The sequence below is a fragment of the Anomaloglossus baeobatrachus genome, chromosome 2, assembly GCF_048569485.1.
Source record: "Anomaloglossus baeobatrachus isolate aAnoBae1 chromosome 2, aAnoBae1.hap1, whole genome shotgun sequence".
NCBI lineage: Eukaryota > Metazoa > Chordata > Amphibia > Anura > Aromobatidae > Anomaloglossus > Anomaloglossus baeobatrachus.
Genome location: NC_134354.1, coordinates 719,376,747 through 719,404,169, shown reverse-complemented (window position 1 = coordinate 719,404,169; position 27,423 = coordinate 719,376,747). Strand labels below are relative to the sequence as shown.

General features: G+C 50.5%; 1 protein-coding gene across 1 annotated transcript in view; it reads left to right on the top strand.

The window, feature by feature from the left end:
- The window catches only part of PDS5B (PDS5 cohesin associated factor B), a 316,943-nt gene that overhangs the window by 210,525 nt on the left and 78,995 nt on the right, over positions 1–27,423 (top strand). The window contains exons 21-22 of the mRNA XM_075337338.1: positions 9,613–9,771; positions 19,058–19,126. Coding sequence (XP_075193453.1) covers positions 9,613–9,771; positions 19,058–19,126 — 228 coding nt within the window. The remainder of the gene's footprint in view (positions 1–9,612; positions 9,772–19,057; positions 19,127–27,423) is intronic.

The window sequence follows — 27,423 nt, the reverse complement described above, 5'->3', positions numbered from 1 at the left end:
CTTGGGAGACCCAGCACCCTCCCTGTTGCCTGTTGGCAATTTCCTTGTTCCGCGTGTTTTCACCGGCTGTTGTCGTGGACAGAGTCTCCGGTCGTTCCGGCTTTTGCTCTGTTCTACTTGTGGGTGGCTATTCTCCTTCAGCTTTTACACTAAACTGGATGTGACTGGCTCACCAGGGGGTGTATAGGCTCAGAGGGAGGAGCTACACTTTTAGGTGTAGTACTTTGTGTGTCCTCTGGAGGCAGAAGCTAAACACCCAAGGTCTGGGTCTCCCAAGACGAAACTATAAGAAAAAGAATTTATGGTAAGTAAACAAAATTCTCTTTTTTGCCGTTTTCTAGTACACTATATGGTAAAACTGATGGTTTCATTTACAAGTACAGCTCGTTCCGCAAAAAATGAGCCCTCACATGACCATATTGACTGAAAAATAAAAAAGTTACGTCTCTCAGGAAAAGAATGGCGAAAAAATAACGGAAAGCGAAAAATCGGCCGGTCGTGAAGGGGTTAAAGGGAACCTGTCACCGGATATTTATAATACTTACCTAACGGTCGGTGCGGAGCAGACAGATCGGATGGTCTCCGTTCTCCCGGTACGCGCCTCCCTTTTAGCCATCTTTGTCTTCCTTCTGAAGCTAGTGTGGATGACGCGTTCTACGTAATACACACAAGCAGACATTGAGGTCCCACGCATGCGCACTACAACACTTTGATCTGCCCTACTCAGGGCAGATCAAAGTGCGCCTGCGCAGGAACTCAATGTCTGCTTGTGTGTATGACGTAGAACGCGTCATCCACACTAGCTTCAGAAAGGAGGATAAAAATGGCCAAAAGGGAGGCATGGACCGGGAGAACGGAGACACCCATCCGACCAGTCTGCTCAGCACCGACCGTTAGGTGAGTATTATAAATATCCAGTGACAAGTTCCCTTTAATGTTATTCTGCAGGTTGATCCAATTCTGTTGATATTTTATATTTTATATTTTTATTTGCTTTACTACTTAACTAGTACAGTGTAGTACTTATGTTCTACAGTGCCTTGTTGCCATTGTCCATCTTTTACTGTCAGCTAGCCAGTAAGGCCCAGCCCCCAGCAGGATCTGATTGACTTGAGGCTATGACCGGCAGGAAAGCATTTGCCATACCAACTATTGGCACCCTGCGATTGTGCTACAGGGGTGCCATTGGGCTGACGGGGAGCAAGCTTTTTGTCAGATACTTCGCATGGTGCTGCTGTAACTTTCTAGAGCTCATTCAGATGTTTTGATCCTGTTAACCCCTTCTTGACAAATGACAATTCAGTTAGATCATAGGTCATGTCTCTGACTTTGATGCGGGCTCACTTGCTGAGCCTACATATTTCCTGGCAGATGATGGCTGAATTATTCAGCCATCATCTACTTCTAACAGCCGCCCACTGCTGTTATGCTATTATCATGCCACTGTCAATCTCTGACAATGGCATTTAACACTCACCGGCAGTAGGAACGTCATTCCACGCACCCATCGGCATTCCCATGACTTAAACGCCTGGGCGCTGATGGGTTGTCATGATAACCAAGGGTCTGCCGTGTATATCATGTTAGGATGGTTCTCCCGTGAAAGCCAGCCTGTAAATGTCTGTTTTAAAAGACCGTGACTTTCACTATACATAGCAGTACTAATGCACTGCTATGTATAGTACAAACAATTGGATGATCGCATATTCAGGTCACCTAAGAAGACTAAAACACAGTAAAAAGTGAAAAATAAGTGGGTTTTTTTATTAAGAAAAAATAAAGAAAAATGAATCCCCTTTCTTCATCGTTCCTTATGGGAGACCCAGACCATGGGGTGTATAGCTTCTGCCTCCGGAGGACACACAAAGTACTACACTAAAAAGTGTAGCTCCTCCCTCCGAGCATATACACCCCTTGGATAACCAAATATAGCCAGTTCAATGCTTTGTGTTCAGGAGGTCACACACATATGCATTCTCTTTTGATTTTTGATTTTTCATTTTTGATTTTAAAGAATTGGAAGAAAAGCGGGTCCAAGCCTGGACTCCCGGCATGTCCCTTCTCACCCCACTGTGTCGGCGGTGCTGTTAAGGTTGATTTTACAAGGCTGGAGCCTTACATGCCGCGCTCCTTCACCATCCCTCGGGCTCTGGCTTGAAGTGGGAGCCATCACGGTTCTCACTGCTTTGCAGGAGACCGGTCTCCATCCGCAGCCCTTTCAGGACCCTGCCGGACGGAGCGCTCATCCCTCAGGGACCTGGCCCTGCGTCTCATAAGCTAAGTATTGAGACGTTATTGAGGGGTCCCTTGTACATTTATTGTGGGGAGAGTGTGTTATTTACTTTGCTGTAATTTCCGGCCGGTTCTCTGGTTTTTTCCTGAGAACCGCGGCGAGGGTGCCTGCTTGTCGGCCGCATGGAAAAATTTAGGCCCCGGCTTCGGCTGCGGCCTACTTTCGTTTTCACTGCCCCTGCATGTCAGTCATGCAGGGGGACAGTGCGGCGCCGCCCACCGGCCGTTCAGCACAGGGGAGGACACTCCTCTCTGAGGAGATGTTTCCCTCCCCTGTATTTCTCCTTGGCCCTCCGGTTCCCGCTCTTGGACTAAACCCCGCCCCCCCTCCTCACTCCGGCGCCATTTTATCAGCGTTCACACACTGATCGGCGCTGGCTGCTGCAGCTCTGCAATCTGTCTGGGGGTCCAAGCTGTGGAATCCGGAGGGCACACAAAACGGTCTGGTAAGCCACAACCTCTGGTTGTGGACTTTCTTATACACTCTCTGGGGGTCATTCTGAAGGAGTGTGTTCTTTACTGCAGAGCCTCCACCTCAGCAGCATGTCTCTCACTAGGAGCAAGGCTGCAAGGCTTTACTCTATATGCACTGCATGCAAGCTCATACTGCCTGAACCGAGCACATATCCACATTGTGATGCCTGCTCTAACATGGTGGTGCCTCAGCCTGGAGTCTCCCCAGTGGTCCCTCCGGCTGCTCCAGCCCTGGTGGCTGAACCCCCGGCTTGGGTAGCATCTTTTTCTAATGCTATCTCCCAGTCCTTTGCCGACTCCATGGGACAGCTGTCCCGGACTCTGCTGACCATGCATCAGCCCCCTTCTCAGGGCGCCTCTGCTGCTCCGACTCGCTCTGCAGAGCTCACAGAGGATTTTTCATCTGTTCCCAGACCCAGTCCTCCTAAACGGAGACGCAGGGACTCTTCCCCTTCCTCGTCCCACGGCTCTGATTCACGAGCTGAATCGCAGGGCGAGGAGGATGCCTTTACTGTGGGCTCAGACGCTACCTCTATGTACCCCATTGATCTAACCGAAGGTGATGCAGATGTTAGTGATTTGATTGCGTCCATTAATTCCGTACTGGACCTCAATCCACCAGTGTCAGAGGAACAAGCCTCTCTGGTAGAAAAACACCAGTTTACCTCGCCTAAGAGAGCAAGGCGTATGGTTTTTTAACCACTCCAGTTTTCAGGCCACTCTGACCAAACCCAGGGCCTGTCCTGACAAACTCTTTCCAAAGCGTAGTTCTGATGACCGTTTTCCCTTTCCACCAGAGGTGGTCAAGGAGTGGGCTCATTCACCAAAGGTAGATCCTCCGGTGTCTAGAATCTCAGCCCGGACAGTCGTATCTGTGGCGGATGGCACCTCACTTAAGGATTCCACTGACCACCAGGTTGACCTTCTGGCCAAATCTGTTTATGAAGCGGCAGGGGCCTCGTTCTCCCTGTCTTTTGCAGCAGTGTGGGCTCTTAAGGCCGTCTCTGCTTCTCTGGCGGAGATGCATTGCCTCACCAGGGACTCTATGCCCGAAATGGTTGCCTTAACTTCCCAGGCTTCGGCTTTTTCATCCTATGCCATGTCTGCCATTCTGGAGGCTTCTCACCGCACGGCGGTGGCTTCCGCTAATTCCCTCGCAATCCGCAGGATCTTGTGGCTTCGAGAGTGGAAAGCAGACGCTTCTTCCAAGAAGTACCTTGCTGGGCTCCCTTTTGCTGGGTCCCGGCTGTTCGGTGAACAACTGGATGAAATTATTAAGGAGGCTACTGGCGGGAAGAGTACTTCCTTGCCACAAACTAAAACCAGGAAACCTGTCCAGGGCAGGAACCAGTCGAGGTTTCGTTCCTTTCCTTCCTCTAACTGGTCATCCTCTAAGCCCTCAGCCTCGTCCACTAACTCAGCCAAGGATCGAAAACCCAGCTGGCGCACGAGGCCGCGTCCTCAGAAGAACGGAGGAGCCGCTGCCACTAAGGCAGCCTCCTCTTGACTATCTGGCCGCGCCAGCAACGTCCTTGGTCGGTGGCAGGCTCTCCCACTTTGGCGACGTGTGGTTTCAACACGTCTCCGATCAGTGGGTGCGGGATATCATCTCCCACGGCTACAGGATAGAATTCTCTTCCAGCCCGCCAAACAGATTTTTTCTGTCCACTCCCCCCTGCTCCAAGGCCGCCGCCTTCTCTCAGGCCGTGGCATCCTTGCAGGCCAACGGAGTAATTGTACCGGTTCCCGCCCGGGAACGGTTCAGAGGTTTCTACTCAAATCTCTTCCTAGTCCCCAAGAAGGACGGTTCCTTCCGGCCCATCTTGGATCTCAAGCTTCTCAACAAGCATGTTCAGGTGCGGCACTTTCGCATGGAATCTCTGCGATCAGTCATTGCCTCAATGACCCAAGGAGATTTTCTTGCATCCATCGACATCAGAGATGCCTATTTGCATGTGCCAATTGCAGTTTCACACCAGCGTTGGCTACGTTTTGCAATCGGAGAGGAACATTTCCAATTCGTGGCTCTCCCCTTCGGGTTAGCCACGGCCCCTCGAGTATTCACCAAGGTCATGGCAGCAGTGGTTGCGGTTCTGCACCTCCAGGGGTTGGCAGTGATTCCTTACCTGGACGACCTTCTAGTCAAGGCTTCATCCAGTGCAGACTGTCAGCGGAGTGTCTCGCTCACTCTCGCCACGCTTGTTCAATTCGGGTGGCTTGTCAATCTGCCCAAGTCCACTCTGATCCCGACCCAGAAACTTACGTACCTAGGTATGCAATTCGAGACTCTGCCGGCACTTGTGAAGCTGCCCTTAGTCAAACAGCAGTCCCTTCATCTGGCGGTGCGCTCTCTGTTGAGGCCCCGCCGTCATTCCATCAGGCACCTCATGCAGGTGCTGGGTTAGATGGTGGCATCAATGGAAGCGGTTCCCTTTGCCCAGTTCCATCTGCGTCCCCTGCAGCTGGACATTCTCCGCTGTTGGGACAAGCGGACCTCTTCCTTGCACAGGCTAGTGGCTCTGTCGCCACAGACCAGGAGCTCTCTTCAGTGGTGGCTTCGGCCCCTCTCTCTATCCCAGGGACGCTCCTTTCTGATCCCGTCCTGGGTGATTCTCACCACGGATGCCAGTCTATCCGGCTGGGGAGCAGTGTTTCTCCACCACCGAGCACAGGGCACTTGGACTCCGTCCGAATCAGCCCTCTCGATCAATGTGCTGGAAATCAGAGCGGTGCTACTAGCTCTCGTAGCCTTTCACCACCTGTCGGCGGGCAAGCACATTCGAGTCCAGTCAGACAACGCGACAGCAGTTGCCTACATCAATCACCAGGGCGGGACTCGCAGCCGCCTAGCAATGTTGGAGGTTCAACGTATCCTTCATTGGACGGAGGACTCCAAGTCCACCATATCCGCAGTCCACATCCCAGGCGTAGAAAACTGGGAGGCAGATTATCTCAGCCGTCAAACCGTGGACAGCGGCGAGTGGGCCCTGCATCCAGCAGTGTTCCGGTCAATCTGCCGCAAGTGGGGCACTCCGGAAGTGGATCTCATGGCATCCCGGCACAACAACAAGGTCCCAGTTTACGTGGCTCGCTCCCACGATCCTCAGGTCTTGGCAGCAGACGCGCTGGTTCAAGATTGGTCCCAGTTCCGTCTGGCCTAAGTGTTTCCCCCTCTAGCTCTCTTGCCCAGAGTCCTGCGCAAGATCAGAATGGAGGGCCGTCGGGTCATAATCATTGCTCCAAACTGACCAGGCGAGCTTGGTACCCAGACCTGCTCCGTCTGTCCGTAGAGGTGCCGTGGCATCTCCCGGATCGCCCAGACCTTCTCTCACAAGGTCCGTTTTTCCGCCAGAATTCTGCGGCTCTCAGATTGACGGCGTGGCTCTTGAGTCCTGGATCCTGACGGCTTCAGGCATTCCTTCCGAGGTCATCTCCACTATGACTCAGGCTCGGAAGTCTTCCTCGGCCAGGATTTACCACAGGACTTGGAGAATTTTCCTGTCCTGGTGTCGCTCTTCCGGCCATGCTCCTTGGCCTTTTTCCTTGCCGACCATCCTGTCCTTTCTACAGTCCGGTCTGCAGCTAGGATTATCCCTCAATTCCCTCAAGGGACAGGTCTCGGCTCTGTCAGTGTTATTCCAGCGGCATATCGCCCGACTGGCCCAGGTGCGCACCTTCATGCAGGGCGCATCTCACATCATTCCTCCTTATCGGCGGCCTTTGGATCCCTGGGACCTTAATCTGGTCCTCACGGCCTTACAGAAACCCCCCTTTGAGCCTCTTAGGGAGGTTTCTTTGTTTCGACTTTCACAGAAAGTGGTCTTTCTAGTGGCCATAACTTCTCTCAGGAGAGTCTCTGATTTGGCTGCGCTCTCTTCGGAGTCACCCTTTTTGGTTTTTCACCAAGACAAGGTGGTTCTCCGTCCGACTCCGGACTTTCTCCCTAAGGCGGTGTCTCCTTTCCACCTTAACCAGGACATTTCATTGCCTTCCCTTTGTCTGGCTCCTGTACATCGCTTTGAGAAAGCGTTGCATACTCTGGATCTGGTGCGGGCGCTCCGGATCTATGTGTCACGCACCGCTGCTCTTAGGCGGTGCACCTTTCTTTTTGTGCTGACCACAGGTCAGCGCAAGGGTCTCTCGGCTTCTAAACCGACCCTAGCTCGTTGGATTAGGTCGGCCATATCCGATGCCTACCAATGTACTCAGGTGCCTCCCCCGCCGGGGATTAAGGCGCACTCGACCAGAGCTGTCGGTGCCTCTTGGGCTTTCAGGCACCAGGCTACGGCTCAGCAGGTCTGTCAGGCTGCCACTTGGTCTAGTCTGCACACCTTTTCGAAGCACTACCAAGTGCATGCTCATGCTTCGGCAGATACGAGCTTGGGCAGACGCATCCTTCAGGCGGCTGTCGCCCATTTATGAAGTTAGGTTTTGCCTACTTCTCAGTTTTCTGTTTATTTCCCACCCATGGACTGCTTTGAGACGTCCCATGGTCTGGGTCTCCCATAAGGAACGATGAAGAAAAAGAGAATTTTGTTTACTTACCGTAAATTCTTTTTCTTATAGTTCCGTATTGGGAGACCCAGCACCCTCCCTGTTGCCTGTTGGCAGGTTTCTTGTTCCGTGTGTTTTCACCGGCTGTTGTTGTAGACAGAGGTTCCGGTTATTCCGGGTTTTACTCTCTCTACTTGTGGGTGGATGTCCTCCTTCAGCTTTTGCACTAAACTGGCTATATTTGGTTATCCAAGGGGTGTATATGCTCGGAGGGAGGAGCTACACTTTTTAGTGTAGTACTTTGTGTGTCCTTCGGAGGCAGAAGCTATACACCCATGGTCTGGGTCTCCCATGTCGGAACTATAAGAAAAAGAAGTTACGGTTAGTAAACAAAATTCTCTTTTTTTGCCCCATTAAAAATAAAGTGGTTAAAAAAAAAAGCATAATACACATTTGGTATTGCTGTGTGTAATATTTTATGGTTATTTTATATTGTAAAATTTATTTTATATTTTGATAGATCACGCTTACGAAATCCTGATCTATCAAAATATACAATAAATTATTCTGATCGGTGAAAAATAAAACAAGGAAAAAAAGAAAATCCCAAAATTGTGGAGTTTTTTTTTTTTTTCAAAACACTGCAATACAAATCACTCAAAACTTCATATCTACTCCAAAATTATATCAATAACATTGGGTCAGGCCACAAAAAACAGACCCATATCCTGAAAATTGAAACTGCAACAGGCCTTGAAAAATGGGCGCTACAGACAATAATTTTTTTTTTTTTTTATATATATACAAATTTCAAAACTTAAAGGGAACCTGTCATCAGAAATTTCGCCCAAAAGCTAAAAGATTCCCCCTCTGCAGCTCCTGGGCTGCATTCTAGGAAGGTCCCTGTTATTATTGTGCCCCATGTGAGACCAAAATAAAGCCTTTATAAAGTTCTACCTTTTTGTATGCAGCTTCTGTAAATCCGACACGGGGGCGGGCTCTCTGCTGTCCGTTATTCTGCCTCCTGGTCCTGTATGCCGCCCCCATCGCTCCTTTCCATATCTGATGCACCGCCCACTGCTCCAGCCATCCCCGTGCATGCCCAGTGCCAGTCTCACAGGACTGAGCACTGTGACTGCTGGTGATGTGTGCGCAGGCAAGTGATTATGGACGGGGCTGTGACTGTTATCAGCAAGTACTCGGCCATAATCTCTTGAGCGCGCAAACCTCTCCAGCGTCACACTGAGCTCAGTGTAGATGCTAGACTGTATGGGCTGCTTCCAGGGATGACGTCCCTTTGTCATGTGATAGGGGCGTGTTCGAAATACTATCACATGACAAAGGGACGTCATCCCTGGAAGCAGCCCATACAGTCTAGCATCTACACTGAGCTCAGTGTGACGCTGGAGAGGTTTGCGCGCTCAAGAGATTATGGCCGGGTACTTGCTGATAACAGTCACAGCCCCGTCCATAATCACTTGCCTGCGCACACATCACCAGCAGTCACAGTGCTCAGTCCTGTGAGACTGGCACTGGGCATGCGCGGGGATGGCTGGAGCAGTGGGCGGTGCATCAGATATGGAAAGGAGCGATGGGGGCGGCATACAGGACCAGGAGGCAGAATAACGGACGGCAGAGAGCCCGCCCCCGTGTCGGATTTACAGAAGCTGCATACAAAAAGGTAGAACTTTATAAAGGCTTTATTTTGGTCTCACATGGGGCACAATAATAACAGGGACCTTCCTAGAATGCAGCCCAGGAGCTGCAGAGGGGGAATCTTTTAGCTTTTGGGCGAAATTTCTGATGACAGGTTCCCTTTAAAACAAAAAAGATACATAATTGGTATGTGTAATTGTAGTCACTTAGAGAATCACATGACCAGGTTTATTTTACAGTCTAGTGAACACTGTAAATTAAAAAAAAAAACAAAAAACAATTAAAATTGTGGTATGGCATATTTTTGCTATTTGAATGCAATTTTTTCTTGCTTTTCTTTAACTTCAAATGATAAAATGAACGGTGTCATTCAAAAGTCCAACTTGTCCAACAAAAAAACAAGCCCTCATACGGCTATGTGGACGGAGAAATATGTTATGGCTCTTGGAAGAAGGGGAAGAAAAAACGAAGATCAAAAATAATTGAAAATGTCTCTGTCATGGAGGGGTTAATTACACATTTATCAGGCAGAACATTACTCCGTACAGTTTTTCTGTGAATACAATGTCCAGATGATTGATCATTTTAGATCTGAGGCTCTGAGCTTTAGATTTCTCATTTCGGGTGTGTATGTTCTTATTACAATGCGATTTTACTGTGATTTTCTTTATATATTTTTTTCTTATCTCTCTTTAGCCATTACACAAAAGTCTCGATCCCAGTAATCCGGAGCAGCTCGTTATATCCCTCATAACCATTGGTCACATAGCACAACAGGCGCCTGATCAGTTTGCAGGTCCTCTAAAGTCAATGGTAGCAAACTTTGTGGTAAAGGACTTGTTAATGACAGACCGAGTAAGTTTTGTATATTTACTTGTTGATACCTTGTAATTAATATTTACGATCACTTTTATTGTAATGGTTTCCAGCCTGTGACTAATCGGCACAGATTGGTGATTTAATGGACAGTACAACGGATGCAACACAGGCCGACCCATGTGTGGTCCACGAATTGGACATACGAATGCACCTATCCTATAGACTTTCATGTGTCTGGGTTATTCGTAAAAAAAAAAGACTGCGTATTCTTCAGTATGCTGAATCAGATTTTAATTTGTTTTTGATTTATATAGACTGTGTTTGGCAATGTCAGCAAAGAGCGTTGGTCCAAAATTATTAGACAATCATCCATAGAAAAAGATCAAAATAAACCCCCATATGAATATACACCTAAATGTATTGTTTCATTGATAAATGGCTAAAAAGTCTTAAAGATAAATCACACAATGGCGGATCGGTGTTTTAAGGGAAGGGTTTTTTTTTACAATAAAATATATATCTGGGTCCCCAACCTGTGGCTGTGGAGCCACATGTGGCTCGTGGGCCCATGATGTGTGGCATGCGGCTGTGTGCCAGCTAGGTGCATTTGCACCAAATTTTGCAGACATCTATGAAGAGCAGGTCCCCAGATGGTGACGTTGTGAGTAGCCCCGCACAGAAGAGCAGATCTGAATAAGGTAGGAACCCCTGGGTATTGGTACACTGCCTCGGTGGGGTGATTTCTGTGGAAAAGCATTGGCTGTCATTATACAGGTAATGGGGGCTCTGGGTGTCGCTGAGGGGCGGGAGCTTAAATGTGGCTCGCGATCCTCTCTGAGCTGCATGTGGCTCTCAAGGTCAAACAGGTTGGGGACCACTGATATAGATAAACCAGACATGGAGAAAAGGAGAATATTTAAAACAATGTGTGATCAGTGATGTAATGATGGAGGCTGTGGCAAAACGGACTGGGTTCGGTGGAGGAGAGGATAGTGTGTAAGGCCATGTTTACACTTTAAGTTTTTGGTCAGTATTTTACAGCAGTATTTGTAGCCAAATTTAGGAGTGGGTGATAAATACAGAAGTGGTGACAAGTTTATATTCTACTTTTCTTCTGATTGTTCCACTACTGATTTTGACTTACAAATACTTAGGTAAAATACTGACTTTGAATGTTGTCTAAATGAATGGACTGCAATGACTGTGTTTTCTGACCCAAATCAGCAGCCTCACAGATGCATCTGAAGTTGTAAGTTATGGTTGGGAGACCTTCGGTTTGTATGTGGGCTGTGAAATAAACCTGTCTGAACCAGGCCTAAGATTTATGCTGTTGAGATGGAGAGATGCTTATATCGTGTAATGGTTTAATGGAAGCCTGTCCTCTCCAAAAATACACTATTTACCTGCAGGCAAATAGAATTTAAATACTATCTGGCACACTTACTAGAGTGGTGTCTCCAGGGACAAAATTAAGTTATATTCCCCCTGTAGCTGCATGCTTCTAGTCATCAGGGTGGTGCAGAGAGCATTTACAGTTACCGTATTTTTCGGACTATAAGACGCCCCCTGGTTTTAGAGAAGGAAAATAGGAAAATAAAATTTTAAGCAAAAAATGTGGTCATGACACACTGTTATGGGGCGAGGATCTGCTGCTGACACTGTTATGGGGGTAATGTCCCCAAATTCTCTAAGGTACCCCATCCTGGTAATGATGCTCCTGCCTTGTGTATATATATGTCCCCCATCCTGCTATATACTGCCATCCTGGTATGTGCTCCCATCCTGCTATATACCTCATCCTGTTATATTGCCGCATCATGCTATATACCCCATCCTGGCATATGGCCACATCCTGCTAAATACCCCCATCCTGGTATATGGCCGCATCCTTCTATATACCCCATCCTGGCATATGGCCGCATCCTGTCCTGCTATATACCCCATCCTGGCATATGGCCGCATCCTGCTATATACCCCCATCCTGGTATGTGCTCCCATCCTGCTCTCCTCCCGCGGCCGGCACAGACGGGAGGAAATCGCAGTGCTGCAGGGGAACGGTGGCAGGTGAGTGTACTGATTCACTGCACCCCGCGCTGATGATGATGCACGGGAGGCAGTGAATACAGCCGCACATGATAACTCCAGGCTGTAGTTGCCAGGGGTGAGCACGCGGGCCGGCTGTTTAGTATGCGCGCATCCTCTGCCCATCATCCCGCCCACTTGTCAGCGCCGGCTTCAGCGCTGAGAGATGGGCGGGAGGATGGGCGTGCATATGTAATGAGTGGGCCCACGTGGTCACGGCAGGCGCTGCTTGCAGCCTGCTCGTGCCGCCGATGACCTATTCCCCGCAGCCCTACATTCAGTCTATAAGATGCACCCCCCACTTTCCCCCAACATTTGGGGGAAAAAAGTGCGTCTTATAGTCCGAAAAATACGGTATCTCCCACTGTACAGTGAGTGCAGCTACATTTCCCTGCTCTCTGATCAACAGCCTACTCTGTAGTGTATAGATGTGTGTAGGCACTGTGTGTGCGCAGAGTGAGCGGTCAGTCAGTGTGGCGGGGAGGGATTACAGCTCCACTCGTGTAGTCAGTGGTGACTTTAACCACTCCCTGCACTGGCCCGATGACTGAAAGCAAGCAGCTATAGGAAGAATAAAACTTCAGTTTTGCAGTTGGGCATAGAGGTAAATTATTCTTTTTAAGGCTGTTCATTACTTTTTTCTTACATTACTGCTCATACCATTTATTATTATTTTTTTCTTCGGCGCTCCATTGGGAGACCCAGACGATTGGGTGTATAGCTACTGCCTCCGGAGGCCACACAAAGCATTACACTAAAAAGTGTAAGGCCCCTCCCCTTCTGGCTATACACCCCCAGTGGGATCACTGGCTCACCAGTTTTTCTGCTTTGTGCGAAGGAGGTCAGACATCCACGCATAGCTCCACTGTTTAGTCAGCAGTAGCTGCTGACTATATCGGATGGAAGAAAAGAGGGCCCATATAGGGCCCCCAGCATGCTCCCTTCTCACCCCACTTGCGGTTTGTAAGGTTGAGGTACCTATTGCTGGTACGGAGGCTGGAGCCCACATGCTGTTTTCCTTCCCCATCCCCCTGAGGGGCTCTGAGGAAGTGGGATCTTTCCGGCCACCAAGCCCTGAGGCCGGGCTCCATCCACAGACCCATAGAACCTGCTGGATGACGAGCGAGGTACCGTTCAGGGACAAGGCCCTGCAACATTAAGGTACTCTGTGTCCCCGTATGGCAGGCACGCACACTCCAGGCTTGCTGGGTGTGCTAGTGCGCCGGGGACTGAAGCGCTGCGCGCTGGGGTTATAGTCCCTACAGATTACTGGGGGATTTTGTTGTGTTGGGGGACTGCCGCGCCGACCGCCCCTGGAGCGGCGGCGCAGCTGAGACTTGTAGTGCGCCGGGGACGCGCCGACCGCGCTTTTACGGCGGCGGCGTTTCTAACTCTAGTCCCCGGCTTTTGCGGCCTAGCTCCGCTTCGTTCCCGCCCCCACCCTGTCAATCAGGGTAAGGGAGAGACGCTGTACAATCGTCAGCGCCGAGGGCTGGAGCCTTATTTACATGCTCCAGCCCTCTCACTAGGTACAGTGGGACGCAGGCTTCCCGCTCTTTGTCTGTATACGCCCAGGGCCCGCCCCCCCCTCCACAGGACGCCGGCAGCCATTCCTGCATGCAGTCTGGCTGGAGGAAGGACACAGGCTCTGGGAGACTCAGACTAGGGATTTCTGGCGACCACACACCCGCGTTTAGCGGGCGGTAAGCAGCACATTAGTGCTGGCCCCACTTGTGCCACAGTGTTATATTGGTGTACTTTTTACGGTACCAGATATATATATATATATATACTACACTGGACGGTCGCTTCTTGGCTGTATACCCTGTATTGCTCTGAGGAGACAACAACATGTCATCCACAAAACGCAAGGGTGCCAAGGCACGGGCTGTATACACTGCTTGTACAGCATGTGGGGCTAATCTACCGGCAGGCTCCAACGACTCCCATTGTGTGCAATGTTCAGTCCCAGTGGCACTTCGTCAGCCAGAGCCTATGATGGTAGTAGCCCAGGCAGAGTCGCCTGTGAACCCTGCCCCAGTGACGGGGACAGAATTTGCAGTCTTTGCTGATAAAATGTCTGTGACTATGACAAAAATCCGGGAGACCTTGCAGTCCAGGCCAGTTGCGCAGACCATGGACACTGCTGTGTCTATGCTCCCCGGTCCCCCTCAGTTGGAACTAATCCGTACTTCAAGGGGGTCCCAGGCATCACAGGCTGAAGACTCTGACTCGGATGACGGTCCCAGTCACCCTAAGCGAGCTCGCTGGGAAAGACCCTCCACGTCATCACGCGGGTCAGGGTCTCAGCGAGAATTGTCTCTGTATGGTGAGACAGAGGTGGGTGATCAGGAGTCTAGTCCTGACACCGCACTCAATCTGGATACGCCAGATGGTGACGCCATGGTAAATGACCTTATAGCGGCCATCAATAGGCTGTTGGATATTTCTCCCCCAGCCCCTTCAGCAGAGGAGGCAGTTGCCCAGCAGGAGAAATTCCATTTCCTGTATCCCAAGCGCAAATTGAGTACTTTTCTGGACCACTCTGACTTCAGAGAATCAATCCAGAAACACCATGCTTATCCGGACAAGCATTTTTCCAAACGTCTTAAGGATACACGTTATCCCTTTCCCCCTGACGTGGTCAAACGCTGGACCCAGTGTCCAAAAGTGGACCCTCCAATATCCAGGCTTGCAGCTAGATCCATAGTTGCAGTGGAGGATGGGGCTTCACTTAAAGATGCCAATGACAGACAAATGGACCTTTGGTTGAAATCTGTCTATGAAGCTATCGGCGCGTCGTTTGCTCCAGCATTCGCGGCCGTGTGGGCACTCCAAGCTATTTCAGCTGGTCTGGCACAGGTGGACTCTCTCATACGTCCGGCAGTGCCGCAAGTGGCGTCCTTAACTACGCAAATGACTGCGTTTGCGACCTACGCTATCAATGCGGTACTGGACTCTACGAGCCGTACCTCAATGGCATCCGCCAACTCTGTAGTTTTGCGCAGGGCCTTGTGGTTAAAAGAATGGAAAGCAGATTCTGCTTCTAAAAAATGTTTAACCAGCTTGCCATTATCTGGAGACAGACTGTTTGGTGAGCAATTGGCGGAAATCATTAAACAGTCCAAAGGGAAGGACTCTTCCTTACCCCAGCCCAGATCAAACAAACCTCAACAGAGGAAGTGGCAGTCGAAGTTTCGGTCCTTTCGAGGCTCGGGCAAGCCCCAATTCTCCTCGTCCAAAGGGACTCAGAAAGAGCAAAGGAGCTCTGATTCCTGGCGGGCTCACTCACGCCCCAAGAAAGCAGCCGGAGGTACCGCTTCCAAGGCGGCGGCCTCATGACTTTCGGCCTCCTCCCTCCGCATCCTCGGTCGGTGGCAGGCTCTTCCGCTTTTGCGACATTTGGCTGCCACAGGTCAAAGACCGGTGGGTAACAGACATTTTGTCTCACGGGTACAGGATAGAGTTCAGTTCTCGTCCTCCGCCTCGGTTCTTCAGAACTTCCCCACATCCCGACCGAGCAGATGCCCTTCTGCAGGCGGTGAATTCTCTAAGAGCAGACGGAGTGGTGGTCCCTGTTCCTCTTCGGGAACAAGGACAAGGTTTTTACTCCAATCTCTTTGTGGTGCCAAAAAAGGACGGCTCATTCCGTCCTGTTCTGGACCTAAAACTGCTCAACAAGCATGTGAACGCCAGGCGGTTCCGGATGGAATCCCTCCGCTCAGTCATTGCCTCAATGTCTCAAGGAGATTTCCTAGCATCAATAGACATCAAAGATGCTTATCTCCACGTGCCGATTGCTACAGAGCACCAACGCTTTCTGCGCTTCGTGATAGGAGACGACCATCTTCAGTTCGTAGCTCTGCCATTTGGTCTGGCGACAGCCCCACGGGTGTTCACCAAGGTCATGGCGGCAGTGGTAGCAGTCTTGCACTCTCAGGGACACTCTGTGATCCCTTACTTGGACGATCTACTTGTCAAGGCACCCTCTCAAGAGGCATGCCAACTCAGCCTGAATGTTGCGCTGGAGACTCTCCAGACGTTCGGGTGGATCATCAACTTCTCAAAGTCAAATCTGTCACCGACACAATCACTAACGTATCTTGGCATGGAGTTTCATACTCTCTCAGCGATAGTGAAGCTTCCGCTGGACAAGCAGCGGTCACTACAGACTGGGGTGCAGACTCTCCTTCAAGGTCAGTCGCACTCCTTAAGACGCCTCATGCACTTCCTCGGGAAGATGGTGGCGGCAATGGAGGCGGTTCCGTTTGCGCAGTTTCATCTGCGCCCACTTCAATGGGACATTCTCCGCCAGTGGGACGGGAAGTCAACATCCCTAGACAGGAAAGTCTCCCTTTCCCAGACGGCCAAAGACTCTCTGCAGTGGTGGCTTCTTCCCAACTCATTATCACAGGGAAGATCCTTCCTACCACCGTCCTGGGCGGTGGTCACGACAGACGCGAGCCTGTCAGGGTGGGGAGCAGTTTTTCTCCACCACAGGGCTCAGGGTACGTGGACTCAGCAGGAGTCCACCCTTCAGATCAATGTTCTGGAGATCAGGGCAGTGTATCTTGCCCTACTAGCCTTCCAGCAGTGGCTGGAAGGGAGGCAGATCCGAATTCAGTCGGACAACTCCACAGCGGTGGCATACATCAACCACCAAGGGGGGACACGCAGTCGGCAAGCCTTCCAGGAAGTCCGGCGGATTCTGATGTGGGTGGAAGCCACGGCCTCCACCATATCCGCAGTTCACATCCCCGGCGTAGAAAACTGGGAAGCAGACTTCCTCAGTCGCCAGGGCATGGACGCAGGGGAATGGTCCCTTCACCCAGACGTGTTTCAGGAAATCTGTCGCCGCTGGGGAAGGCCGGACGTCGACCTAATGGCGTCCCGGCACAACAACAAGGTCCCAACCTTCATGGCACGGTCTCGCGATCACAGAGCTCTGGCGGCAGACGCCTTAGTGCAAGATTGGTCGCAGTTCCGGCTCCCTTATGTGTTTCCACCTCTGGCACTCTTGCCCAGAGTGCTACGCAAGATCAGATCCGACTGCAGCCGCGTCATACTCGTCGCCCCAGACTGGCCAAGGAGGGCGTGGTATCCGGATCTGTGGCATCTCACGGTCGGCCAACCGTGGGCACTACCAGACCGACCAGACTTACTGTCCCAAGGGCCGTTTTTCCATCGGAATTCTGCGGCCCTGAACCTGACTGTGTGGCCATTGAGTCCTGGATCCTAGCGTCTTCAGGATTATCCCAAGGGGTCGTTGCCACCATGAGACAGGCTAGGAAGCCCACGTCCGCTAAGATCTACCACAGAACGTGGAAGATATTCTTATCCTGGTGCTCTGCTCAGGGAGTGTCTCCCTGGCCATTTGCTTTGCCTACCTTTCTTTCTTTCCTGCAATCTGGGTTAGAAAAAGGTTTGTCGCTCGGTTCCCTTAAAGGGCAAGTCTCGGCGCTATCCGTCTTTTTTCAGAAGCGTCTAGCACGACTTCCTAAGGTGCGCACGTTCCTGCAGGGGGTTTGTCATATCGTACCCCCGTACAAGCGGCCGTTAGATCCATGGGATCTGAACAGGGTACTAGTTGCCCTCCAGAAGCCGCCCTTCGAGCCTCTGAGGGAGGTTTCACTTTCTAGACTCTCACAGAAAGTGGCTTTTCTGGTAGCGATCACATCTCTTCGGAGAGTGTCTGAGCTAGCAGCGCTGTCATCCAAGGCTCCCTTCCTGGTTTTCCACCAGGACAAGGTAGTGCTGCGCCCCATTCAGGAGTTTCTCCCGAAGGTGGTATCCTCTTTTCATCTTAATCAGGATATCTCTTTGCCTTCTTTTTGTCCTCATGCAGTTCATCGGTATGAGAAGGATTTACATTTGTTGGATCTGGTGAGAGCACTCAGAATCTACATTTCCCGCACGGCGCCCCTGCGCCGTTCGGATGCACTCTTTGTCCTTGTCGCTGGTAAGCGCAAAGGGTCGCAGGCTTCTAAGGCCACCCTGGCTCGATGGATCAAGGAACCAATTCTTGAAGCCTACCGTTCTGCTGGGCTTCCGGTTCCATCAGGGCTGAAGGCCCATTCTACCAGAGCCGTGGGTGCGTCCTGGGCATTAGGACACCAGGCTACGGCTCAACAGGTGTGCCAGGCAGCTACCTGGTCGAGTCTGCACACTTTCACCAAGCATTATCAAGTGCATACCTATGCTTCGGCGGACGCCAGCCTAGGTAGAAAAGTCCTGCAGGCGGCAGTTGCCTCCCCGTAGGGGAGGGCTGTCTTCGCAGCTCTTACATGAGGTATTGTTTACCCACCCAGGGACAGCTTTTGGACGTCCCAATCGTCTGGGTCTCCCAATGGAGCGCCGAAGAAGAAGGGAATTTTGTTACTTACCGTAAATTCCTTTTCTTCTAGCTCCTATTGGGAGACCCAGCACCCGCCCTGTTGTCCTTCGGGATTTTGGGTTGTTTTTCGGGTACACATGTTGTTCATGTTGAACGGTTTTCAGTTCTCCGACGTTACTTCGGAGTGAATTTGTTTAAACCAGTTCTTGGCTTTCCTCCTTCTTGCTTTTGCACTAAAACTGGTGAGCCAGTGATCCCACTGGGGGTGTATAGCCAGAAGGGGAGGGGCCTTACACTTTTTAGTGTAATGCTTTGTGTGGCCTCCGGAGGCAGTAGCTATACACCCAATCGTCTGGGTCTCCCAATAGGAGCTAGAAGAAAAGGAATTTACGGTAAGTAACAAAATTCCCTTCTTTTTTTGTATTATTTTGCTTTATTTCTAGTATATTTACCTATATAGAATAAATCCCTCTTCACCTGGTACGTCGCTCCCTCCTTGTGTGATGTTTTCTCTTCCCTTGCAGATTCTTTATTCGATCTGCAAATTTGGAGCCAAAATGCAGCATAGATAAATAAAAGCGACACATTTAGCAGTGCAAAAGAATGTTATCGCTTTATCCATTTGAAACCATACAAACTAATTAGACGTCAGGTTAATGGAGGGTTAAACCCTTAGGAAGGTTTTGTAATGAAGAATGTATACACAACCTAAGATTTAAAGGGAATGTGTCATCAGGGAATGATGAGAATGTCGAGGGAGGATTTCATCTCACTCATTCATGGCTGAGAAGGAAGTACCTGTCTGTATGTGGCGTGTGTATTTTTGAAGAAAAAATGGGGGAAAATTTAAAAAAAAAAATAAAATAATGCATTCACTTCATATTTTACATATCTTGTTCTCCTCAGAGCCCAGGCCGGAAAACCACCAAGCTCTGGGTCCCTGATGAAGAAGTTTCACAGGAGACTTTAGTTAAGGTGAGTAAATTCTTACATTTGCTCCTGTCACCGATGATGGTTACCTCAGTATAAAGGGTAGATGCAGAATTTTTTTTTTTATGTACTCCAATCATTCAGTGAACTGATTTTAACCCCTTCAGCCCCCGGGCACTTTCCGTTTTTGCGTTTTTGTTTTTTGCTCCTTTTCTTCCGAGAGTCGTAACTTTTTTATTTTTCCATCAATCTTGCCATATGAGGGCTTGTTTTTTGCGGGACGAGTTATACTTTTAAATGAAACCATAAGTTTTACCATATAGTGTACTGGAAAACGGCAAAAAAAATCCAAGTGCGGAAAAATTGCAAAAAAAGTGGGATTGTACAATAGTTTTTGGGATATTTTATTCACCGTGTTCACTATATGGTAAAACTGATGTGTGGGTATGATGCCTCAGGTCGGTGCGAGTTTATAGACACCAAACATGTATAGGTGTACTTGTATCTAAGGGGTTAAAAAAAATTCACAAGCTTGTCCGAAAAACGTGGCGCACGTTTTGCGCCATTTTCCAAAACCCGTAGCGTTCTCATTTTTCAGGATCTGAGGCTCAGTGATGGCTTATTTTTTGCGTCTCGCCCTGACGTTCTTAACGGTACCATTTTTGCGCAGATGCTACGTTTTGATCGCCTGTTATTGCATTTTGCGCAAAATTTGCGGCGACCAAAAAACGTAATTTTGGCGTTTGGAATTTTTTTGCCGCTACGCCGTTTACTGATCAGATTCATTGATTTTATATTTTGATAGATCGGGCATTTCTGAACGTGGCGATACCAAATATGTGTGTATTTTTTATTTTTTTTAACCCTTTAATTTTCAATGGGGTGAAAGGGGGGTGATTTGAACTTTTAGGTTTTTTTATTTTTTTTTAATTTTTTAAAACTTTTTTTTTTTTACTTTTTTTTTTTTTATTTTACTAGTCCCCCTAGGGGGCTATTGCGATCAGCAATCCGATCGTTCTGCACTATCTGCAGATCTCAGCTACAGAGCTGAGAACTGCAGATTTGCTGCTTCACTTTCAATGCCGGCTGTATTCCGGCTTTGAGAGGAAGTGACTCATGTTAGCCACAGGCGTCATCACATGACCCTGTGCTACCATGGCAACCGCCGAAAGTCACGTGATCATGTCACGTGACTTCTGGCGGGGGCGGGGTAAGTCACTGTCATGGCGGCGCCCATATACATATCGCTGCCAAGACTTTGGCAGCGAAATGTAAGGGGTTAATGGCCGCGGGTGGAAGCGATTCCACCCGCGGCTAGCAGGCACACATCAGCTGTTGATAACAGCTGATATGTGCGCGTCTCGCCGCCGGCGGCAGGGGGCGGGGCTTACCGGGACACGATCCATGACGTATCTAGTACGTCATGGGTCGTTAAGGGGTTAACGACTAATAGTTTTGATTGTTACTGTTTTGCCTTTATAATTACGAAGTACATACATCTCCACATTACATCGGCCTCACACGTCCGTATGCTTGTATATGAACCGTAGTTTGCGACTCGCAGCCAGTCTGGAGACCAAACAAATATAAATATTAGACAACGATAACACAAGTAAACACAAGATGCAGTTTATAAATGAAGGGCCTTTTTTTATTAAGGGAAAAAGAAATCCAAACCTACAGGAACCTGTATAAAAAAATGATTGCCCCATAACCACTCTTGGCAGAAACAACTGCAATCAAGCATTTGCGATAACTGGCAATGTGTCTCTTACAACGCTCTTGAGGGATTTTGGCCCACTCATCTCTGCAGAATTGTTTTAATTCTGCCACATTGAAGGCTTTACAAGCATGAACCGACTTTTTAAGGTCATGCCACAGCATCTCAGTTGGATTAAGGTCAGGACTTTGACCAGGGCTACTCCAAAGACTTAATTTTGTTTTTTTAAGCAAATCAGAGGTGGCTTTGCTGGTGTGTTTTGGATCATAGTCCTGCTGCAAAACCCAAGTGCGCTTCAGCTTGAGGTCGGTAGATGGCAGCATTCATGGTTCTATTTATCACAGCAATTCTTCCAGGTCCTGAAGCAGCAAAACAGGGCCCTGCAGGTTTGGATTTCTTTTTCCTTTAACCCCTTCACGACCGGCCGATTTTTCGCTTTCCGTTTTTTTTTTCGCCATTCTTTTTCTGAGAGACGTAACTTTTTTATTTTTCAGTCCATTTTTTGCGGAACGAGCTGTACTTTTAAATGAAACCATCAGTTTTACCATATAGTGTACTAGAACACGGCAAAAAAATTCCAAATGCTGAAAAATTGCAAAAAAAGTGCGATAGCACTATGGTTTTTGAGATATTTTATTCACTGTGTTCTCTATATGGTAAAACTGATGTGTGGGTGTGATGCCTCAGGTCAGTGCGAGTTCGTAGACACCAAACATGTATAGGTTTACTTTTATATAAGGGGTTAAAACAAAATCGGAAGTTTGTCCGAAAAAAGTGGCGCACGTTTTACGCCATATTCCGTGACCCGTAGCGTTCTCATTTTCTTCATCGTTCCTTATGGGAGACCCAGACCATGGGTGTATAGCTTCTGCCTCCGGAGGACACACAAAGTACTACACTAAAAAGTGTAGCTCCTCCCTCCTAGCATATACACCCCCTGGATAACCAAATATAGCCAGTTCAATGCTTTGTGTTCAGGAGGCACACATCCACATCATGCATTCTCATCTGATTTTGATTTTAAAGAGTTTGAAGAAAAGCGGGTCCAAGCCTGGACTCCCGGCATGTCCCTTCTCACCCCACTGTGTCGGCGGTGTTGTTAAGGTTGATTTCAAGGCTGGAGCCTTACATGCCGCGCTCCTTCACCATCCCTCGGGCTCTGGCTTGAAGTGGGAGCCAGCACGGTTCTCACGGCTTTGCAGGAGACCGGTCTCCATCCGCAGCCCTTTCAGGACACTGCCGGACGGAGCACTCATCCCTCAGGGACCTGGCCCTGCGTCTCACAAGCTAAGTATTGAGACGTTATTGTCAGGGGGATCCCTTGTACTTTAATGTTGGGGAGAGTGTGTTATGTAACCTTTGTGACATTTCCGGCCGGTTCTCCGGTGTTCACCAGAGAACCGCGCCGAGGGTGCCTGAGCGCCGGCCGCATTGTGAAATTTAGGCCCCGGCTTCGGCTGCGGCCTAGTTTCGTTTTCACTGCCCCTGCATGTCAGTCATGCAGAGGGACAGTGCGGCGCCGCCCACCGGCCGTTCAGCACAGGGGAGGACACTCCTCTCTAAGGAGATGTTCCCCTCCCCTGTATATCCCCTTGGCCCTCCGGTTCCCGCTCTTGGACTAGGCCCCGCCCCCCCCTTCCTCACTCCGGCGCCATTTTATCAGCGTTCTCACACTGATCGGCGCTGGCTGCTGCATCTCTGCAACCTGTCTGGGGGTCCGAGCTGTGGAATCCGTAGGGCACACAAAACGGTCTGGTAAGCCACAACCTCTGGTTTGTGGACTTTCTTATACACTCTCTGGGGGTCATTCTGAAGGAGTGTATTCTTTACTGCAGAGCCTCCACCTCAGCAGCATGTCTCACACTAGGAGCAAGGCTGCAAGGCTGTACTCAATATGCACTGCATGTAAGCTCGTACTGCCTGAACCGAGCACATATCCTCATTGTGATGCCTGCTCTAACATGGTGGTGCCTCAGCCTGGAGTCTCCCCAGTGGTCCCTCCGGCTGCTCCGGCCCCGGTGGCTGAACCCCCGGCTTGGGTAGAATTGTTTTCTTAGTCTATCTCCCAGTCCTTCGCCGACTCCATGGGACAGCTGTCCCGGACTCTGCTAACCATGCATCAGCCCCCTTCTCAGGGCGCCTCTGCTGCTTCGGCTCGCTCTGCAGAGCTCACAGAGGATTCTTCATCTGCTCCCAGACCCCGTCCTCCTAAGAGGAGACGCAGGGTCCCCTCTCCTTCCTCGTCCCGCGGCTCCGATTCACGAGCCGACTCGCAGGACGAGGAGGATATCTTTACTGGGGGCTCGGACGCTACCGCCATGTGCCCCATCGATCTGACCGAGGGTGATGCAGATGTGAGTGATTTGATTGCATCCATTAATTCTGTACTGGACCTCAATCCGCCAGTATCAGAGGAGCAACCCTCTCTGGCAGAAAAGCACCAGTTTACCTTGCCTAAGAGAACAAGGAGTGTGTTCTTTAACCACTTCAGTTTTCAAGCCACTGTGTCCAAGCCCAGAGCCTGTCCTGACAAACGCTTCCCAAAGCGTGGTTCTGATGACCGTTATCCTTTTCCACCAGAGGTGGTCAAGGAGTGGGCTCACTCACCAAAGGTAGACCCTCCGGTGTCTAGACTCTCAGCCCGGACAGTTGTATCTGTGGCTGATGGCACCTCACTTAAGGATCCCACTGACCGCCAGGTTGACCTCCTGGCCAAGTCTGTCTATGAGGCGGCAGGGGCCTCGTTCTCCCCATCCTTTGCAGCAGTGTGGGCTCTCAAAGCCATCTCTGCTTCCCTAGAGGAGATGCATTCCCTCACTAGGGACTCTATGCCTGAATTGGTTGCCTTAACTTCCCAGGCTTCAGCCTTTTCAGCCTACGCTATGTCTGCCATGCTGGAGGCCTCTCACCGCACTGCGGTGGCCTCCGCTAATTCTCTCGCTATCCACAGGATCTTGTGGCTTCGACAGTGGAGGGCAGATGCTTCCTCAAAGAAGTACCTTGCTGGGCTCCCATTTGCTGGGTCCAGGCTGTTCGGTGAACAACTGGATGAAATAATTAAGGAGGCTACTGGCGGGAAGAGTACTTCCTTGCCACAGACTAAAACCAGGAAACCTGTCCAGGACAGGAACCAGTCGAGGTTTCGTTCCTTTCGTTCCTCTAACTGGTCGTCCTCTAAGCCCTCGGCCTCGTCCACTAACTCAGCCAAGGACCAGAAGCCCACCTGGCGCAAGAAGCCGCGTCCACAAAAGTCCGCAGGAGCTGCTGCCACCAAGGCAGCCTCCTCTTGACTATCTGGCCGAGCCAGCAACGTCCTTGGTCGGTGGCAGGCTCTCCCACTTTGGCAACGTGTGGTTTCAACACGTCTCCGATCAGTGGGTGCGGGATATCATCTCCCACGGCTACAGGATAGAGTTCTCTTCCAGCCCGCCAAACAGATTTTTTTCTGTCAACTCCCCCCTGCTCCAAGGCCGCCGCCTTCTCTCAGGCCGTGGCATCCTTGCAGGCCAGCGGAGTAATTGTACCGGTTCCCGCTAGGGAACGGTTCAGAGGTTTTTACTCAAATCTCTTCCTAGTCCCCAAAAAGGACGGTTCCTTCCGGCCCATCCTGGATCTCAAGCTTCTCAACAAGCATGTTCAGGTGTGGCACTTTCGCATGGAGTCTCTGCGATCAGTCATTGCCTCAATGACCCAAGGAGATTTCCTGGCATCCATCGACATCAGAGATGCCTATCTGCATGTGCCAATTGCAGTTTCACACCAGCGTTGGCTACGTTTTGCAATCGGAGAGGAACATTTCCAATTCGTGGCTCTCCTCTTTGGGTTAGCCACGGCCCCTCGAGTATTTACCAAGGTCATGGCAGCAGTGGTTGCGGTTCTGCACCTCCAGGGGTTGGCAGTGATTCCTTACCTGGACGACCTTCTTGTCAAGGCTTCATCCAGCGAAGACTGTCAGCGGAGTGTCTCGCTCACTCTCTCCACTCTTGTTCAATTCGGGTGGCTTGTCAATCTGCCCAAGTCCACTCTGACCCCGACCCAAAAACTCACGTACCTAGGGATGCAATTCGAGACTCTGCCGGCACTTGTCAAGCTGTCCTTAGTCAAACAGCAGTCCATCCATCTGGCGGTGCGCTCTCTGTTGAGGCCCCGCCGTCATTCCATCAGGCACCTCATGCAGGTGCTGGGTCAGATGGTGGCGTCAATGGAAGCGGTTCCCTTTGCCCAGTTCCATCTGCGTCCTCTGCAGCTGGACATTCTCCGCTGTTGGGACAAGCGGACTTCTTCCTTGCACAGGTTGGTGGCTCTGTCGCCACAGACCAGGAGCTCTCTTCAGTGGTGGCTTCGGCCCCTCTCTCTGTCTCAGGGACTCTCCTTCCTGGCCCCGTCCTGGGTGATCCTCACCACGGATGCCAGTCTATCCGGCTGGGGAGCAGTATTTCTCCACCACCGAGCACAGGGCACTTGGACTCCGTCCGAATCAGCCCTCTCGATCAATGTGCTGGAAATCAGAGCTGTGCTCTTAGCTCTCGTAGCCTTTCACCACCTGTTGGCGGGCAAGCACATTCGAGTCCAGTCAGATAACGCGACAGCAGTTGCCTACATCAATCACCAGGGCGGGACTCGCAGCCGCCTGGCAATGTTGGAGGTTCAACGCATCCTTCAGTGGACGGAGGACTCCAAGTCCACCATATCCGCAGTCCACATCCCAGGCGTAGAAAACTGGGAGGCAGATTATCTCAGCCGTCAAACCGTGGACAACGGCGAGTGGGCTCTGCATCCGGCAGTGTTCCGGTCGATCTGCCGCAAGTGGGGCACTCCGGAAGTGGATCTAATGGCATCCCGGCACAACAACAAGGTCCCGGTTTACGTGGCTCGCTCCCACGATCCTCAGGCCTTTGCAGCGGACGCGCTGGTTCAGGATTGGTCCCAGTTCCGTCTGTCTTACGTGTTTCCCCCTCTAGTTCTCTTGCCCAGAGTCCTGCGCAAGATCAGAATGGAGGGCCGTCGGGTCATACTCATTGCTCCAGACTGGCCCAGGCGAGCTTGGTACCCAGACCTGCTCCGTCTGTCCGTAGAGGTGCCGTGGCATCTCCCGGACCGCCCAGACCTTCTCTCACAAGGTCCGTTTTTCCGCCAGAATTCTGCAGCTCTCAGATTAACGGCGTGGCTCTTGAGTCCTGGATCCTGACGGCTTCCGGCATTCCTCCCGAAGTCATCTCCACTATGACTCAGGCTCGGAAGTCTTCCTTGGCCAAAATTTACCACAGGACCTGGAGAATTTTCCTGTCCTGGTGTCGTTCTTCCGGCCATGCTCCTTGGCCTTTTTCCTTGCCGACCATTCTGTCCTTTCTGCAGTCTGGTCTGCAGCTAGGACTATCCCTCAGTTCCCTCAAGGGACAGGTCTCTGCTCTGTCAGTGTTGTTCCAGCGGCGTATCGCCCGGCTGGCTCAGGTGCGCACCTTCATGCAGGGCGCATCTCACATCATTCCGCCTTACCGGCGGCCTCTGGATCCCTGGGACCTTAATCTGGTCCTCACGGCCTTGCAGAAACCCCCTTTTGAGCCACTTAGGGAGGTTTCTTTGTCTCGTCTTTCACAGAAAGTGGTCTTTCTGGTGGCCATAACTTCCCTCAGGAGAGTCTCTGATTTGGCTGCGCTGTCCTCGGAGTCACCTTTTTTGGTTTTTCACCAAGACAAGGTGGTTCTTCGTCCGTCTCCGGACTTTCTTCCTAAGGTGGTATCTCCTTTCCACCTTAACCAGGATATTTCCCTGCCTTCCTTTTGTCCGGCTCCTGTTCATCGCTTTGAAAAAGCGTTGCATACTCTGGATCTGGTGCGGGCGCTCCGGATCTATGTGTCTCGCACCGCTGCTCTTAGGCGGTGCACCTCTCTCTTTGTGCTGACCACTGGTCAGCGTAAGGGCCTCTCGGCTTCTAAGCCGACCCTAGCTCGCTGGATTAGGTCGGCCATTTCCGATGCCTACCAGTGTACTCAAGTGCTTCCCCTGCCGGGAATCAAGGCACACTCGACCAGAGCTGTCGGTGCCTCTTGGGCTTTCAGGCACCAGGCTACGGCTCAGCAGGTCTGTCAGGCTGCCACTTGGTCCAGTCTGCATACCTTTTCGAAGCACTAGCAAGTGCATGCTCATGCTTTGGCAGTTTTCTTGTTCCGTGTGTTTTCACCGGCTGTTGTTGTAGACAGAGGTTCCGGTTGTTCCGGGTTTTGCTCTATCTCTACTTGTGGGTGGATGTCCTCCTTCAGCTTTTGCACTAAACTGGCTATATTTGGTTATATATGCTAGGAGGGAGGAGCTACACTTTTTAGTGTAGTACTTTGTGTGTCCTCCGGAGGCAGAAGCTATACACCCATGGTCTGGGTCTCCCATGTCGGAACTATAAGAAAAAGATTTTACGGTAAGTAAACAAAATTCTCTTTTTTCGGAATCTATGGCTCAATGACGGCTTATTTTTTGCGTCTCGAGCTGACGTTTTTAACGGTACCATTTTTGCGCAGATGCTACGTTTTGATCGCCTCTTATTGCATTTTGCGGAAAAGTTGTGGCGACAAAAAAACCATCGTTTTGGCGTTTGGAATTTTTTTGCCGCTACGCCGTATACTTATCA